The sequence below is a fragment of the Pleurodeles waltl genome, chromosome 3_1, assembly GCF_031143425.1.
Source record: "Pleurodeles waltl isolate 20211129_DDA chromosome 3_1, aPleWal1.hap1.20221129, whole genome shotgun sequence".
In the NCBI taxonomy this organism is placed as follows: Eukaryota; Metazoa; Chordata; class Amphibia; order Caudata; family Salamandridae; genus Pleurodeles; species Pleurodeles waltl.
The window spans coordinates 1,608,739,239-1,608,755,329 of NC_090440.1; the positions used below are offsets into that span (position 1 = coordinate 1,608,739,239).

General features: G+C 44.6%; 1 protein-coding gene across 1 annotated transcript in view; it reads left to right on the plus strand.

Moving 5' to 3' along the window:
- LOC138285386 (sodium channel protein type 2 subunit alpha-like) overlaps positions 1-16,091 on the plus strand; it is a 745,466-nt gene that overhangs the window by 295,011 nt on the left and 434,364 nt on the right. Inside the window, exon 11 of the mRNA XM_069225255.1 lies at positions 10,266-10,568. Within this exon, the coding sequence (XP_069081356.1) occupies positions 10,266-10,568 (303 nt within the window). The remainder of the gene's footprint in view (positions 1-10,265; positions 10,569-16,091) is intronic.

The window sequence follows — 16,091 nt, forward strand, 5'->3', positions numbered from 1 at the left end:
GCTTTACATATTGCCTTCAAGGTAAAGCTTCCTTGCTCTGTGCCAAGGTACCAGGTGGTGAACACAGGTGAATCCGCATCGACTTATTGAGTGCTAAATAAGAGGGGGAGACACCCCCTACTTACTGAGGCTGGGCCACTGAAACCTCATTCCTAAGATGGCGACCACTGAAGAGGAGGTCCTTGCTGAACAGTAGTGTTCTGGCCTGTACATATTCTTTGGGCCTGAGAACTGGTCGTGACTGAAGCAAGGAGGTGCTGTGCTGCATCCCTGTACCTGACCGTCACGCTATGCGGGCACGTGTGGAGTGCAGCTTCGTGTGGGGGCCCTCTGCACCTTGCCATGGTAAGCTCCAGTGGTGCCAGTTGCAGGGCCCTCACTACGGCATCACACACAACAAAGGAGCTGTTGCCATCAGTGACCAAGAAGTGCACGCAGAGGTGCCCTGGGGCCGAGCTGAAGGTAAATGGGGCCCCACATTGTGGTGAACAGAGGCGCAAGCAGAGCCCCCACTGGACCCTCGATTGCTGGAGTAGTATGGACAATGAAGTGGACCGATGATCTGCGCCCCTGGTGGAGAGGCTGCTGGCTGGGGTGGCCTGATGATCTGGCAGCCTGCAGTGCTCATATGGCACAAAGGCAACACAGGATCCTGGGAAAGGAAAGTGTTTGGCCACAGCTGGAGGAGGGCAGCTGGCTTGGCCTGTTGATGTGGTGGCAGGCAGGGCCCATTACCCAAGATTAGGGCAGATGATGCATGGAGAACTGACTGGGCTTTGCAATGTCAGATTGTACATATCTGCTGCAGGGGAGACTGCTGCACATCAGGGGATGGGGCCTCAGCACTCCTGCATCCCCGAATAAATATACGAAGGATACAAAGGATTCAAGAACCAAAACGTGCACCACTTCCCACCAGCACCACCACAGACCTTAAACCGTGCCAAACCCTAAACCATTGGGCCCCCATAACCACAGAAGACACAACGAAACTCATGAACTTCATCTACTCAGGGGCACACTCAGACCTGTGCCCACATCACATCTTCAACCTGGCCAGTGCCACAATCGCACCAGAACTCTTCCAGATTATCAACCATTCCATAGAGACCACCAACTTTCCATCTGACTGGAAGCACGCAGAGATCAACCCCCTCCTAAAAAACACCTCTGCTACCCAAGGGAATTAAAGAGCTACAGACCCATCTCTCTGCTCCTCTTCCCAGAAAGGTAACGGAAAAGGCCATCAACCTGCAACTCACAGAATTCCTCAAGGCAAACCAGATCCTAGACCCCTCCCAGTCCAGTTTCAGAAGCAACCACAGCACCGAAACAGCCCTCCTGGCAGCCACCGACGACATCCATGGCATACTGATCTACGGAGACACTGTTGCCCTCATCCTCCTCAACCTCTCTGCTGTGTTCAACACAGTTTCCCACTCTACCCTGTACACCAGACTCCACGACGCCAACATCCGCTGTAATGCACTGGAATGGATCTGATCCTTCCTCACAGGAAAAACCCAAAGTCAGAATCCAGCCATTCACCTTGTCGCCCAAAGAAACATGCTGCAGAGTCTCTAAGCCCAATACTCTTCAACATTTACATGGTCCCGCTCGCTAAAATGGTCAGACATCACAGACTAAACATCGTCTCCTACGCTGACGATACCCAACTGATCCTCTCTTTGACTGATGAGCCATCAACAGCCAAGAGAAATTTCCACAATGACATGAGAACAATCGCCACCTGAATGGATCCCAGCTGCCTCATGCCTAACTCAGACAAGACAGAGATCCTCATACTCGTCTCCACCCCCTCTGCCTGGAACAACTTCTGAAGGCCAACCGTCCTAGGAAATGCTCCCACTTCCACTGATCATACTAGCAATCTGGGCATCATCTTGGACTCCATGCTTTCCATGACCCGTCAAGTCAACGCTGTCTCATCCTCATGCTTTCACATCCTGCGCCTCCTTTCGAAAGATTTTCAAGTAGGTCCCCACTGAGACAAGAAGGACGGTCACCAATGCACTTGTCAGCAGCAAACTGGACAATGGCAACACATTCTATGCCAGCATCACAAAGAAAGCTCTAACAAGACCTCTAAGAATCCAGAACGCAGCAGCCATACTCATCCTGGTTATCCTCCACCACAGCCACATCTCTGCCCACTTCAGAGACCTGCATTGGCTCACGGTCGACAAATGCATCACTTACAAGCTACTGACCCACACGTACAAGGCAATGCACAACCACAGCCTGACCTTCTACATCCCAACCAGAGAGCTCCGATCCTCCTAACTTGCCCTTGCTGCCATCCCCAGAATCAGGAAGAGCACAGCTGGGGGCAGATCCTTCTCTTGGCTCCCAGCACAGACCTGGAACAGGCTCCCTCTCAACCTCAGACAGGCTGCCTCATTGAAGCAGTTCAGGAAAGACCTCAAGACCTGGCTCTTCAACTGAGCTGCACACCCACAGCAGCGCCTTGAGACCCCGCAGGTGATAAATCACACTCCATACATCTCAGATTGAACTATGGGATCTGCAGACAGAAGACAGAAGAGGTGCTTGGGTCCCCACAAGACTGGGCTGGCGGTGTGTGTGTGGGCCACATGGGATCCAGCTTTCTGGACAGAGATTGGTACACCTGCCCTATTTTGACTGTTGTGACTGGTGTTATTAACCTAGGCTGAGAAGGCGCCCAAAGTGGCAGCTACTAGGTGTCAAGGGTGAAGACCATGTGAGATTAGCATTGAGGTTGTTTTTAACCACTGGGCCTGTCCCGTTCTGTGGGCCAAGTGGCTGAAGGAGTGCCAGTCTAGCATCACCTGAGGAGCAGTGCAGGCAATGGGGGGGGGTGCTACCCTCCACCTAGCCCCCACTATAATGCTGAATTGAGTCTGCCAGGTGAAGACTGAAGTGATCTCAGGGGGAACAGGAGGTGCAAAGTGTGAGCCACCCTCCTGTTTGTGGGCATTGGGTTGCCCAAAGAGTGCTACAGAGACCAATGACTGAAGCAAGTGCAGATAAGCTCCAGATAGAATAGGGAAAGACATAGGTTCTAAAGCTGCATAGGTGAATATAATTGACCAATACACTGTCCCAGGCCCTGGTCCACAAGGACCAATGGAGGAGGAGCATCACAGTCTGGAACCCTGAAGCACAGGCGGTAGCTACAGCCAAAATCTTGGCAGCTATACAAAGCACCAGAGCTGTACTGGAATCTAAGATGGACAACTTAACAATTGATGTTATTCATCTGTGCTTGGACTTGTGTAAGGTGGCCAAGTGAGTTACAGGTACCGAGGTCGACATCACCATCCTTAAACAGGAACTCAAGATTCTCCCGGCCACTGTGATGGGCTTCAAGTGCAGTGCCTCACAAATGGAGGACCGCCTGAAGGACAAGGAGGGCCATTCTAGGCAAAATAACATATGCCTCATTGGCTTTCTGGAGCGAGTGGAGGGTTCCTCTACGAAACTATTCCTGGAGGACTGGATTGTAAACACTCTTAAATCCAAATGTCTCTCCAAAGTTTTCATGATCGAGTGTACACACCGGGCTTTTGCAGTGGAAACATAGCCTGCCACGCTCCCCCAGGCCTATATTGCCCTCATGTTTAACTATAGATATTGGAATGCAATCCTCCAGCATGTGCACACTCACAGCCTCCTGAGGTCCAAAGAAAAACAAATACTTAATTTTCCAGGCTATTCTCATAGATAGTAGGATCTTCGAAAGACGTTTATGGCAATTAAAAAAACTGCTTTCAGAGCATCACATTAAATATAGTCTCATGTATCCAGAAAGCTTAGAATACATCAAAATGGCAGGGTTCAATTCTTCTAAATGCCCCAGAACATGGTGGCCTGGTTTGAATCGCTGGACATCAGAAGGGTGCGTCAGTCAACAGAGGGGAGAGAACAAAGACAGTGGGGACTGGGCCACTCTGATGGAAATAAGGCAAAGTTGCAGAATCCCTTTAAGACTCTTGATGGGGCTGTTGGCAGACGCATCCTGGTTTGCCTGGATGGGACAATACTGAACGAGACCACAGATATGCTGACCCAGAACTCCTTTTCCCAGACTCGAAAAGTGCCTGACATGCTGAGTGAGAGCACAGATGCTTGGTGAACAACGGCCAAATAAATGTTTATGCCCCAAATGTTGATGATGGCACATTCTTTGGTAGTGTGCTTGCAGCTCAAAACAGAAGTGTTAATGGCAGGGGACTTTAACTGTGTGTTGGACCATGAGCTAGAGAGATCCCACCTGCATCACAAAAATAAACCTAATATGACATTAGTCCTTGCACAGAAACAGACATGGATTGGTTTGGTTGACATTTCCCATTTTCCATACACCAAAGGGTATTAATGCTACACCCCTGCATCGGGTACACATAGTAGACTTGATTACATCCTAGTATAATCCATGGCAGTACAGAGGGTAATGGATACATTCTATTTGGGACGATACATCTCAGATCACTGTCCTCTATTACTTACGTACTTGCTCTATCTGACCCCACCTACAATGGCGTCTTCGGGTGGAGGCATTGACATACCCAGTATTTCTGAACACAATAAGGGAAGCTGTTGATCAATATTTTGACACTAACTGGGACAGTGTGAGCTGAAGGGCTATAGAGTGGGATGCAACGAAGGTCGTATGTGTATGTCTACATTGGTGAGTATACATCAAACACTGGAGAGGGAATTGACACAGGGTGAGATGCCATTGGCGACTTTAGAGCAGGCACCGTCTGAAGCACTGGGAGCAATTACTGAATTGGATAGATAGAGACATCCGGTATGCGAGCTGTAAGACCAGTTGGGTAAACATGTTCGAGCTACAAGCAGTCATAGACTGAATATGGAGAAGGGCAAATTATCTAAGGGATGTGTACACAGCGCCATTCAGTAGAGACCAGCACACACTCCCTAGCTGCTTGGCGGGACTACCACTGACACGATTAACCTAAGAGGACCGTGTGACACTGAGGACCACGTTAACCAAACAAAAACTACTGGGAGCTATCAACGCAATAAAAACTGCTAAGTCACCTGGAGGGAATGGGCTACCAGCAGAGCCTTATAAAGCTTTTTTGTTACTCTAATAGACAAACTCCTGCTAGTGTATGCGTAGGCCTTGGAGAGAGGCATACTCCTTGGCACTATGACGGGAGGCCTCATTGTACTGATCCCAATACCAGTAGGTGTTGGATGCAGTGGGGCTGGGTCACAATTACATAAAGTGAGTCAAACTGTTATATGAATGTCCAATCGTGACACAGTGGCCATTATGTTTCATCTGAAATTTTTCTACACTGGGGCATGCAGCAGTGTTGCCCATTGTCACCCCTGCTGGTCTCCATAGTGATGAAATCCCTGGTGTGCCATCTCTGACATGATCTAATGGGGTGGGGCATATGGATGGATTACACAGAGCATATAGACAAGCTCTAATTGGATGACACGATGATCTATCTCTGTCAACCCCACCTGGCAACCCCCGATCTTGCTAAACGTCATGCAAGAATTTAGAGAACTCTTAGGCCTTCTGATTAATAAAGCTAAGTCGGCTTTGTTCCCAATAGGATTGTTGGGAGTGGTGCCAATTGACCAACTGCCAGTGACTGGTATTCTGTGGAAGGCAGATAAAGTCAGATATTTGGGTGTCTACATCATGCATGGGTCACAACAAACCCACAAGTTAACTCTAGGCCATCAATAGAGATCTTGAACACATTGCACCTGTCCTAATGGATAAGATAGCCCTTATTAAAATTGTCGAACTGATCAGATGATTATACGTCCTGCAACGTGCCATTTATGAGATCCCTCATCAGGTCTTTAGGGACTTAGATTGGCTTCTAGTGCAGCTCCTGTGGGCTGGGAAGTGGTGTAGGATTGGGTTGGCTCCCCTTAAAAGATAATGGGATGAGGAAGGTATGGAGGTTCCAAACTTGGAGCTCTGTTATCTAGCTGCCCACCTCCAGCATGCAATTCACTGGCTAGAGTGTGAGGAAAACTTGCAGGGGTCACTGCTAGCTGGTTCCCACAATGGATACCTATTGGTGGGCCCCTGATGAGGGGCAGAAATATCCCAGACACAATAGGCTGACATGCTGTCTGTGGGACAGAACTGTGAGACGGGTGATATAACAGGTACCGTATGCTCTGGATCTACACAAATGGATATCACATCCCTTTGCTCAAAACGCCCAAATGAGGTCGACTGATAAATGGCGAGAGAATGGCGGTATTATATTATCTGACTCATACCCAGAGAACTGCTTCATTTCCATGCAAGACTCCTTTGAGTCATTCTGACTTGGACATAGGCAATTTTGCAATATGCAAAGCTAGCCGTCACTACCAGACAACTTTGGCCATCCTCTCCTGAGGCCCCAGAACCCACACAGGCAATGTCGATTATGCCTAGCTGAGACACGTAAGCAGATAACTCACCTGTATAGAGCACTGCGAATGAATAGGCAGATAGCGCCAATCCGCGTAGAAGAGGCATGGCAGAGGGCTAGTGTTGAGCCCATTACCTCTAAGGAATGAAGGAAAGTATGTGGCGTGATAAGAGGTGTTTCCCTCAATGCACGTTTTAAACTGATACAATGTAAGTAAGTTCCCCTGTGTTCTCAAACAGTGCCTGATAGGTTTACTTCTGGAAAATCCCAAGAAAAAGTTGAGCAGGAACTTCACGGTTTTGAGGTTGATAGTAGCTAAACAAAGTATAGCAATAGATTGATTGAGTGCTAGACCCTTCACAATTGGCTTCAGGCTTGGAGGAATGACTTTGTAGAATGAGCAGTGGCAGAGGAGGCACATATGCCACACACTAGAAGTGACAATAGGGTGATGAATGATCTGCTTTCACGGGGGGCAATGATGCACACGGACGTTGACGCCGCTATTGGAGAATACCATGCACACTTGAGTACAGGATCCGCATGTTAAGTGAAAAATGGTACCAGCAGACTAGAACAGACACTGTCTACAAACACTCTATAAACTCCACAGATCAGGTCACATAGTGTACCACTTGTGTAGCCTTGTTAGGGTTGTTCTTTATGCTTAAAGTCCAACTGTGTATGGGAGGATGGGAAGGGGTGAAGGTGTCATTCTGGGCACACAAACTCTGATTTCAATGTTTCTACGGACTATTAATGAACAATTATTAATATCTTTGTCGAGTACCTGTCAATCTACACAGGATAGCAGGAGATTCAACTGGGATTGATACATGATGTGTGAAGACAAAAAAGGTACTCCGTTGTTAGTGAATCCTTGCCACTTCTAATAATATTGTGTGTTGGTCGCAATTGATGAAATGCTAATACAAACAATTTAAAAAAAAGGTAAAATTAGTGCCCAATAATGTAATTTGATGGGAGTTTCAAAATCATAGTACAATGTAATGAAATGTGAAAAACCCATTGCGCTTAAGGCCACTGTTTATCAGGACCAGCAGCTTAAGGTGACCTAATTACTAGACAGGAGATTGTTATACATTTGAAACAACTCTCATCTGGACCATGACACAAGCATACCTTAGTGTATGTCTGTCTTGTTTGGTGTGATAACTTACCCTTGCTCTTTTTTGAGTGTCAGGCTTGCATGTGTAAGTTTGTTCTTTTAACTTGTTCATTAATAAACTGTATTTGAACACTGTAAATGAATCAGTGTTAGAACAGATACAGTTTTAAAGTTTGGGTTGTCTGTACCCATACACTAATGATTCATGGAAAACTATTTGTTTCTAATAAAATCCATAGAGACTTTTAGCCAGGACTAAACACTCAAAAGGCTGTCCTACTTGTTATTAAGCCAGAAAAAAAGACAGTATATATTTATTTTATCATTTACTTTTTGTTTTTAGGTAAGGTGCTTAAGTTGTGTGACTTGTTTTTATTACAGGTGGGATTTGTGGTTCTATTCTGGGATCCACAAAGATGTATGAACAAAAGAGAACATTTTCCGAAATGATTTTAATGTTTATGATAGATTGTATGTAAAGATTTACAAATTGATTGTATAAAACAAACATAGATATTTCTTTGTACACAGTAGTATAGAGTTTATGTTTTTCAAATAAGTGGCATTATATGGCATATGAGTGGAGAAATTACTGTCTTGGTGCATTCTCATTTGTGCCGAGTGAGTAAACCTAATCCCAGTTTAGTTAGGTGCACAAAAGGGAATCTCTTTTTTGTGTGGATCTGGATTGACCCTGTCCATTTTGACAGTCTAGGTTGCCTCTTCCGGTTTGTGGGGCTATTCTTTATTAAGATACTCTCTGTAACATGTTCTGAAGTGAAGTACTTTCTTTCATTGAGGTGGCTTTGGAAAGATAAAATAAGTTTGGTTAAATGACAATAAACCATCAACTGGATGAAAACTGGAACAATGGAAAAATGTTTATAACTTAAGTGCAGATCACATCAATTATTGATGGTTGTAAATGGTCTTGCGCAGTCAACCTGGATTTTTTTTTTGTGATTGACATTGATATCCATTTATCCAGAAGGATATATTCTAAAACAAATAATACATTTCACACATATATAGGGACTTATGGAGGCAGCAATTATATTTATTTATTTTCTTTCCATAAAACTTGTGTAACCGCTGTGCTCAGGAAAGGGTGGTACTGTGTTTTATGTTACAAAAAGCATAGAATATGCTTTCTCATTACAATTTGAAAATCAACACACAAAATAATGAGAGAGTTATTTTGATTGTCCACTTGCTAGAAACCTTAAACTACGTCCAAATCTTCACAAACAAATAGTATATTGGTGGTAGCCGATAGATAAGAATGGTAATTGAACCATGCAAATTTGGTGCAAACGCTGAACTCCGCTATGTCCACTTGGGTGGACATTTTTCTTGAACTGATGCTGAAATCACAGATTCAATAACATTTCATGTAAGTAAAGCAGATTGTGCCCCATGATAATGACAGAGAGGAGTAAATCATGAAGGTTTATTAGCAAATAAGTAAAGTGACAATTTTAAATCAAATTAATTAGGCATAAATACGTTCCATCTTAATATGGCATGTATGAATATAATCCAGGTAATTCAAATTGGCGAATACAAGTACACATTATTAAAGACAGCATTTGCAATATAAGGTTAAATTCAGTTCCCATAAAAGCAAACACTTTAATGCTAAGCAAAGGTTGTTCGTGTGTCAGGGAGATTAGAAGCAACATATGTCAGCAAATATAGCATTGAAGAAGACCCAAATGGAGGTTCTGATTAGAATGAAAATGAATATGCTTGCTCTCAAAATTGACTCCAGGAACAAAAATCATAAGGAGCATTTGGTCTCACAAGAGGGAAAAAAGACGTCTACCTGCAAAGGTGGAGAAGGGCAAGTTTCCCAGCTAACTAACAGGCTTAATACAGTTAAAAATTAGATTTCATTCAAGTAATACATTCTACAAGTTCCCACCAAGTAAGAACCAATGAAAAATCAGCGCTCCCTCTGTATGCGGTATCGGCCTCCTTCTCACAAATAAGACAGTGCCAACTTCTTCAATTGCCTTGACATTAACAATATCACACAATATTCACTTCCTCTGCATCTCCTCTCATGCAGGTGTTAAGAAACATCGTTAAATTAATCAGTGAAAGCAAATATGACTTTTGTGCAGTAAGCTAACAGAATACAATTTTAAATTAGAACAAAGGGACTCCTCTGCCTGTAACAAAAACGAATTAGGCGCACCAAGCAGAAATGCAACGCTTACTTTCCAAAATGGAGCTAGGTCCCTAGGCCCACTCTTGTCAATGTTAAAATGACTATATCCTGTGTATAGTTAAACAAACATATAAATCACTCAGTTGTCTAAATCTAAGTGTAAAATAACATGTGTTCTCACGTAAGTAATGGTTATGCGTGATATAAGTTAACATTTTCTTAAGCTCAAATAAATGGTGGTGATTCTGGGTCATCATGGGCAACAGCATATCTTCAGCGAAGTGTAAAGGTGTGTAGGAAAGATTGGATATATTTCGTCTTTTTACAGCCTCAAAATGTTTACAATTGGTACTAGAAGTCAGAAAGAGTCCATTGGTAAAAACATTTCTATCTCAAATACATTTGTTTACATAGCCTTTACTTTACTTAAATCTTTCAACTTCCTAGCACATAATGCCCCACTATGAGCAAAAAAGTGAACAGACTCCTGCAGTGCTGTTAATTCTAAAAAATATTTTATCTTATGATGTTGCAGGCACTTGCAGCTGCAGCTGCAGAAGCATCAGCTGAGTCAAGAGACTTCCTTGAGGACAGGGAATTAGAACGACTTTCAGAGACGTCTTCCGAAAGGTCGAAACTGAGCACAAAAAGTGCAAAAGAAAGAAGAAATAGAAGAAAGAAAAGAAAACAAATAGAACAGTCTGATGGAGAAGAGAAAGGGGACAACGAAAAGTTCTACAAATCTGAGTCTGAGGACAGTATCAGAAGAAAAGGCTACCATCTTTCCATTGATGAAAATCAAATAGAATATGAAAATAAATACTCTTCTTGCAACCAGGTACCATAGATCCTCATCAGATAAAACCAATGGACGATTAAAACTTGGTAAAGTCTGTGAAAATATGAATAACATGTTTATGTTATAACTTGAATGAAAATAAAGGTTTTGATTTTCAAGCCACTGCAATACTTTTTCTGAACATACAAAGGCTGTGAGAGTGTCCTGTTGCTATATTGATCCTCTCCTCCTGGGAATTGCTGATACTGGGAGCCCCAGAAGTTATAGGGGAAAGGGATGATTTGGACAACCATGTGCAGAAATTGGACTTCCGATGGCCGATATCTGCTTTTTAAGTGGCATTTTTGTGGCATTTCTTGTGGAAACCCCCCTTTAAAGCTCTAGACATACAGGGGGTCATGGACCGCCAGGGCCGGGGACCACGGAAGCACCGCCAACAGGCTGGCGGTTCTTCCAGGGCCATTCTGACCGCGGCGGTAAAGCCGCGGTCAGAAAAGGGGAACCGGCAGTTTCCCGCCGGTTTTCCCCTGGCCCAGGGAATCCTCCATGGCGGCGCTGCTTGCAGTGCCGCCATGGGGATTCTGACCCCCTTCCCGCCACCCTGTTTCTGGCAGTTCTTACCGCCAGGAACAGGATGGCGGGAACGGGTGTCGTGGGGCCCCTGGGGGCCCCATGAAGATTTTCACTGTCTGCTTTGCAGACAGGGAAAATCGCGACGGGTGCAACTGCACCCGTCGCACCCCTGCAACTCCGCCGGCTCCATTCGGAGCCGGCTTCCTCGTTGCAAGGCCTTTCCCACTGGGCCGGCGGGCGCCCTTTTGGCGGTCGCCCGCCGGCCCAGCGGGAAAGCCAGAATGGCTTCCGCGGTCTCCTGACCGCAGAGCGGCCATTTGGCGGTGACCGCATGGCGGGCGGCGGTCAGAATGACCGCCACAGTGTTCTCAACTAAACTTTTTATTTCAAAGGGACCTGTAACTTCTATTAGTGGCCCCTTTGGGAGTATCAGGCATTTGTAATGAGGGCATGACACTGGTCTCTATAATATACCTCTGTTTCTGTTTTTTTGTCGTTAAGTAAGCATTTTATTGTTTTCCCATGATGGTGGCTTGAATGCATAGTGTGTGCAAGGGGCAATTACCTGATGGTAATTTCTTCTTAAATGTTTATTATTTCTATAAGAGCAATGTTGCTTGGAACAGGAGGGGCTGCTCAATGTACTTTCTGAAATGCCAGTCAATCAGCAGTTTGTTGTGCCATCATAAGGAGGAAAATGAAATCAAAACTTGGCTGTCAAGTATGCAACACCCTTATGAAAATATAATTTCAATCTCTGTTTTCGTTTATTAGATGTGGGAGTTCAAAACTTTGAAATTTTTCTGCAATGGATAAACTATTGGGGTAATTAAACGTCCTGATTGAAGACAAAAGGAAGGATGAGAGGGTGGAACTCCAGAAGAAAAGACCTGCCCTTAACATAAACCTGCGCAGAGTACTTTTGTCCAGCCAAACTCCCTATGGTGCCTGGACGTAACTTGTGGTAGCTTCAGCGCAATGGCATTCAGGGGTGGAAAGTAAGGGTTGAGCTTTGTCCTCAATGTCACAGTTGAAAACATGCACAACTTTGAGTTTCTCTTATGGAAGTGACTTGGGAAGGTAATATTGTCAAACAGCACTCTGGCAAGAAAAGAACTACATCACACTCTAGGAAAGGAAGGAGGTAGTGAGTGAGAAATTGTGGTGGATAGATTCATGTTGAGGTCCCAGACAGGGAGAACCAGTGAAAATGACCCCACCCTAAATAGGACAGGATGACTCCTCATTATGCCATGGCAGTCCAGTGGCAGACCAACCACCAGGTCAAGGGTTTACAGGGGCAAAGCCAGCTGATGCTCTCATCGTGGAAACCCTGCAGTTCACCGACCTCTGAATGTGGCAGGGTACCACGAGGTTGGAAGTCGGGGCATCTGACATTTTTTGACAGACTTTTAAACAATGTCCATAAGCTGCAGTGGAGTGCTAGACCCTTCATTGCAACCTATTTTCTCAGGCTTAGATGACCTGCAAATTGAAAATATCTTGCATCAAAGATAGCCTTCTGTCAACTGGAAGAATCCCCACCTAACTAGTTTGCTAGAAAGGACTTTTGCGGCTTCCTTCCAATGAAGGAAGCCCCCAACAACTTTATTCATGCCCTACTCTGAAGATTCCAGGTGAATACCATGTGGGAATAATTGTTTTATCTTAAAATGTTAATTTTTCAGGACATTTTAAAGTGAGGAAATATTTATGGAATCCAGGAATGAACCAGGAGAATATATCTAGCAAACGTTCAGCCTTGTTAACTAAAGCCACTTGTTAAATATAGCCACACAGGCTTTTGCCTCTTGGAACTTTTTTTCTAGTGTGTAAAAAGTGGTGACTGAGGTACAGCATGGTCTCATTGACCACATGGAACCCACCGTCCTTGGGTTCCGTCCTTGATATTGTCTAACAAGACCATTTAAAGCTCTAAAAAGCTTTCAAAGCTCAAGCCTGTGAAAAATAGGTTTTCAACACATTTAGCCCTGATAGGTATTTTACTTTTGCACACGCCTTTTTCTGGATCTCTGCTGTGAGTTAGACCCACTAACTGCATCTCACTCACTTTATGCTGTGGGGAAATGTTTTTGACTGCTAACCACCAGTACCCACCTTTTAAATCCAGGTCTACTTCTGCACAATTAGGATAAGAGGCTGTGAGCTGGTTGCACATGACCATGCATGCAGAGTGAGTGGGACTAACTGTCTAACGCAGCGCTTTGTTCTATTTTTAGTTCTCAAAATCTGAGGATGATTTTGCTTGTTTGCAGAGGCTGCTCCGATATGGAGGATGGGCGTCATCTCCCTGCCAGCAGCAGCCGTTGAAAACCTTTTACAATATAAACTATGGTTTTATTTTAAAAGGGGCAGGACCACGGGCAATGACAGGGATGGAAGGGGAGTGCACAGCACTCCCCCTTAATGCATGTGTATGTTTGGCCTGCAGGTTCGGGACGGCCAAACACATGCGCACAGGGCTCCCTCCAACCTGGCACTGTGTTGCTGGGCTGGAGAGAGCAGCCAGAGGCTTCCACTCTGCCTCAGAGCACTAAGCCAGGGCACGCCGACCAATCCTAATGCTGCTATCAGGCTGCCAGCAGCATGAAAGCAATGTTAGGATTGGCTGCATGGTAGGCCAGGATCCTGTGCCTGCAAGTACTCGAGCCAGAGGAGCAGAGAGGTGCAGCGTGGCGAGGAAGGTGTGTTTTTATTAAAAAACATTTTGGGGTCATCCCGCCTGCCATGCACCGCCCTGCCCCTTCCTGCCCCCCGCACAAGCCTCAACTACTTGTTTGTAGATCTGAAAACAGTGGACAAATATTGGAATATTATCCATGAAAAAACAGACAACTTGCAAACAAATGTTTGCTTGATTTATTCCATTTAGTTGTCTTGTATCTTTTAACAGTGCCATTACTCTCACATACTCCAGGGGGTCTCTGCTTCTAGCTAAGAGTGTAATATTTTAAATGGCCCACACACAGCTCATAATTTCTGCCCCCATTAATAGGGATAGCATACCTCAATAAAATTATGCTAGGCCTTTATGTGGATGAATAGCTGATGCATTCCATATGTGAGTAATAGGTAGGACAGGACTCCACCAGTATTGGTTTACTCATCAAGCAAAGAAAGTCCCACCTTGTTCGATACCCCAATGTGAAATGGACAGTTGCTCAAACAGGTGCCCGTTTGGACAGAATGCGCTCTGATCCAAAAGTAAGGAATTGCCTATGTTAATTATAAGCATCTTTGTCTTCTGAAATTATATTTTGATGAGGGTTTAATTTTTGATCCCTTTAAGCTTTGAAGGCAGCAGCTGTCCCTTTGAGTCTGACAAAATTTATGTTAACCTAATGCAACATTATCTCTGCCTCATGAAATTATTGTTTCTCTGTGGACTTGCCCATACAAAATCCTAGCTGAGGATCCAAGTTGTTCTGTCATCTCCTACAGATATTTACATTGATGCTGTGGTGATCAGTGAGGATTGCCCCTAAGACAGTGTTCTGCTCATGGGCACAGGTCCCCAACTAGAATAAACTAATTATATTCCATGTGCTGCAGGTGTTCACTTAAGTGCCTTAGGAGTGTGCAGCTGTGCAAGAAAATGACAAGCTTGTAATCAAATTGTAGATCAAAACAGAATGCAGTTAAGGTTAGACTGTTAGATCTGCTCCCAAGGGAAGCAAAATGTATTGGCTGTGTTTGCAAAATACAGGCTATAAAACTCTGGTACAGAACTTCAGCTGAGTGTTCTGCTCTTCGGTGAATTATTGTCTTTCCTAGAACAACATTTGCTATGAAAGGGAGTCATAGTACCTGCCTGAAAATCTATGTGGCACTGTGATATTTTGATATACAAGTTACTTAACTTTGGCAAACCTCTGTCTGGTCGATACTCTATCTAACTGCAGATTCATCACCTTATAATATCTGAAGAATTTTGTAGCAGTGCACCCATGCTCAGATAGGGGGGCACTGTGTATATCACCCTTAGGCACTGATGTCATTTTCTTGTCATTAACCTTTCCTCTCCCTCAAATGGGGAGCATGAGTAACTGTTGGTAACAGTGTGCTGGTTACTAATGTGAGACCTATGCAGATCTTAAAAAAAAGATCTTAAAAAAAGGTCTGTCCACACAATGGGGAGAAGGGAACAATTTTAAACTGGAATTGTGGGCTATTTGTTATTCCACAAGAGCCAACTTGAAAGGACCAGTTTGAGGCCTTTGTTTGGTCCTGTGGGCAATGATGGGACCAAATAAAATACCTCCCACACATTTGCCATTTCAAACTAAATTGCCGAAAATGCCAGTCCCACACTGGGTGGGAGGGCTGTGGGAAATCTGTGGTTAGAGCATCCATTATGAACAGCAATTTGTTCTTTAGCTGGATACTTCTAACTACAGAGTCCTCACCATAGAACAGATGCCAAATCAGTACCTTCCAAAGGAGGGTCTGTGAAGTGGACTCAAGCCAGAACGTTTTGCGGAATCCAGCAGGCAAAGTGTCCCTTCCAGCAGCTGTGATTGTGAGTGCAGCAGTGCTTCATGATTATATCTACTGACACCCACATCAAAGTCTGGCAGCTATCAAGGGCAGACACTCCTCACACCGATGCAGTCCTCTTTTGCACAGCCTTCCTTTTCATTGTTCCAGAAACTACACAAAAATCTCAACACCCACCAGATGGCCTTTTGTATTATCAGTGTAAAAGCCTAATAGTCTCTTGTGGTCCAACCAATGGAGTCAATCCTCCTCTTACAAGGGGTGGGTGGGAGCAAGGAACACTGGCTGAGTAAGCAATGGCCAAATAAGGAAAGGAGTCTCAACTTTATGTAAGAAGGCCATCCAAGTCCTCAGCACCAGTTTGTCTGGAAAGAAGATGATGCAGAGCAGTTGCTCCCTCTTGTGATGAACTGATGTGATCCTAATGAGAACTGAGGCCAACGGGGTTGACAAATAACCTTGTTCAGTGTG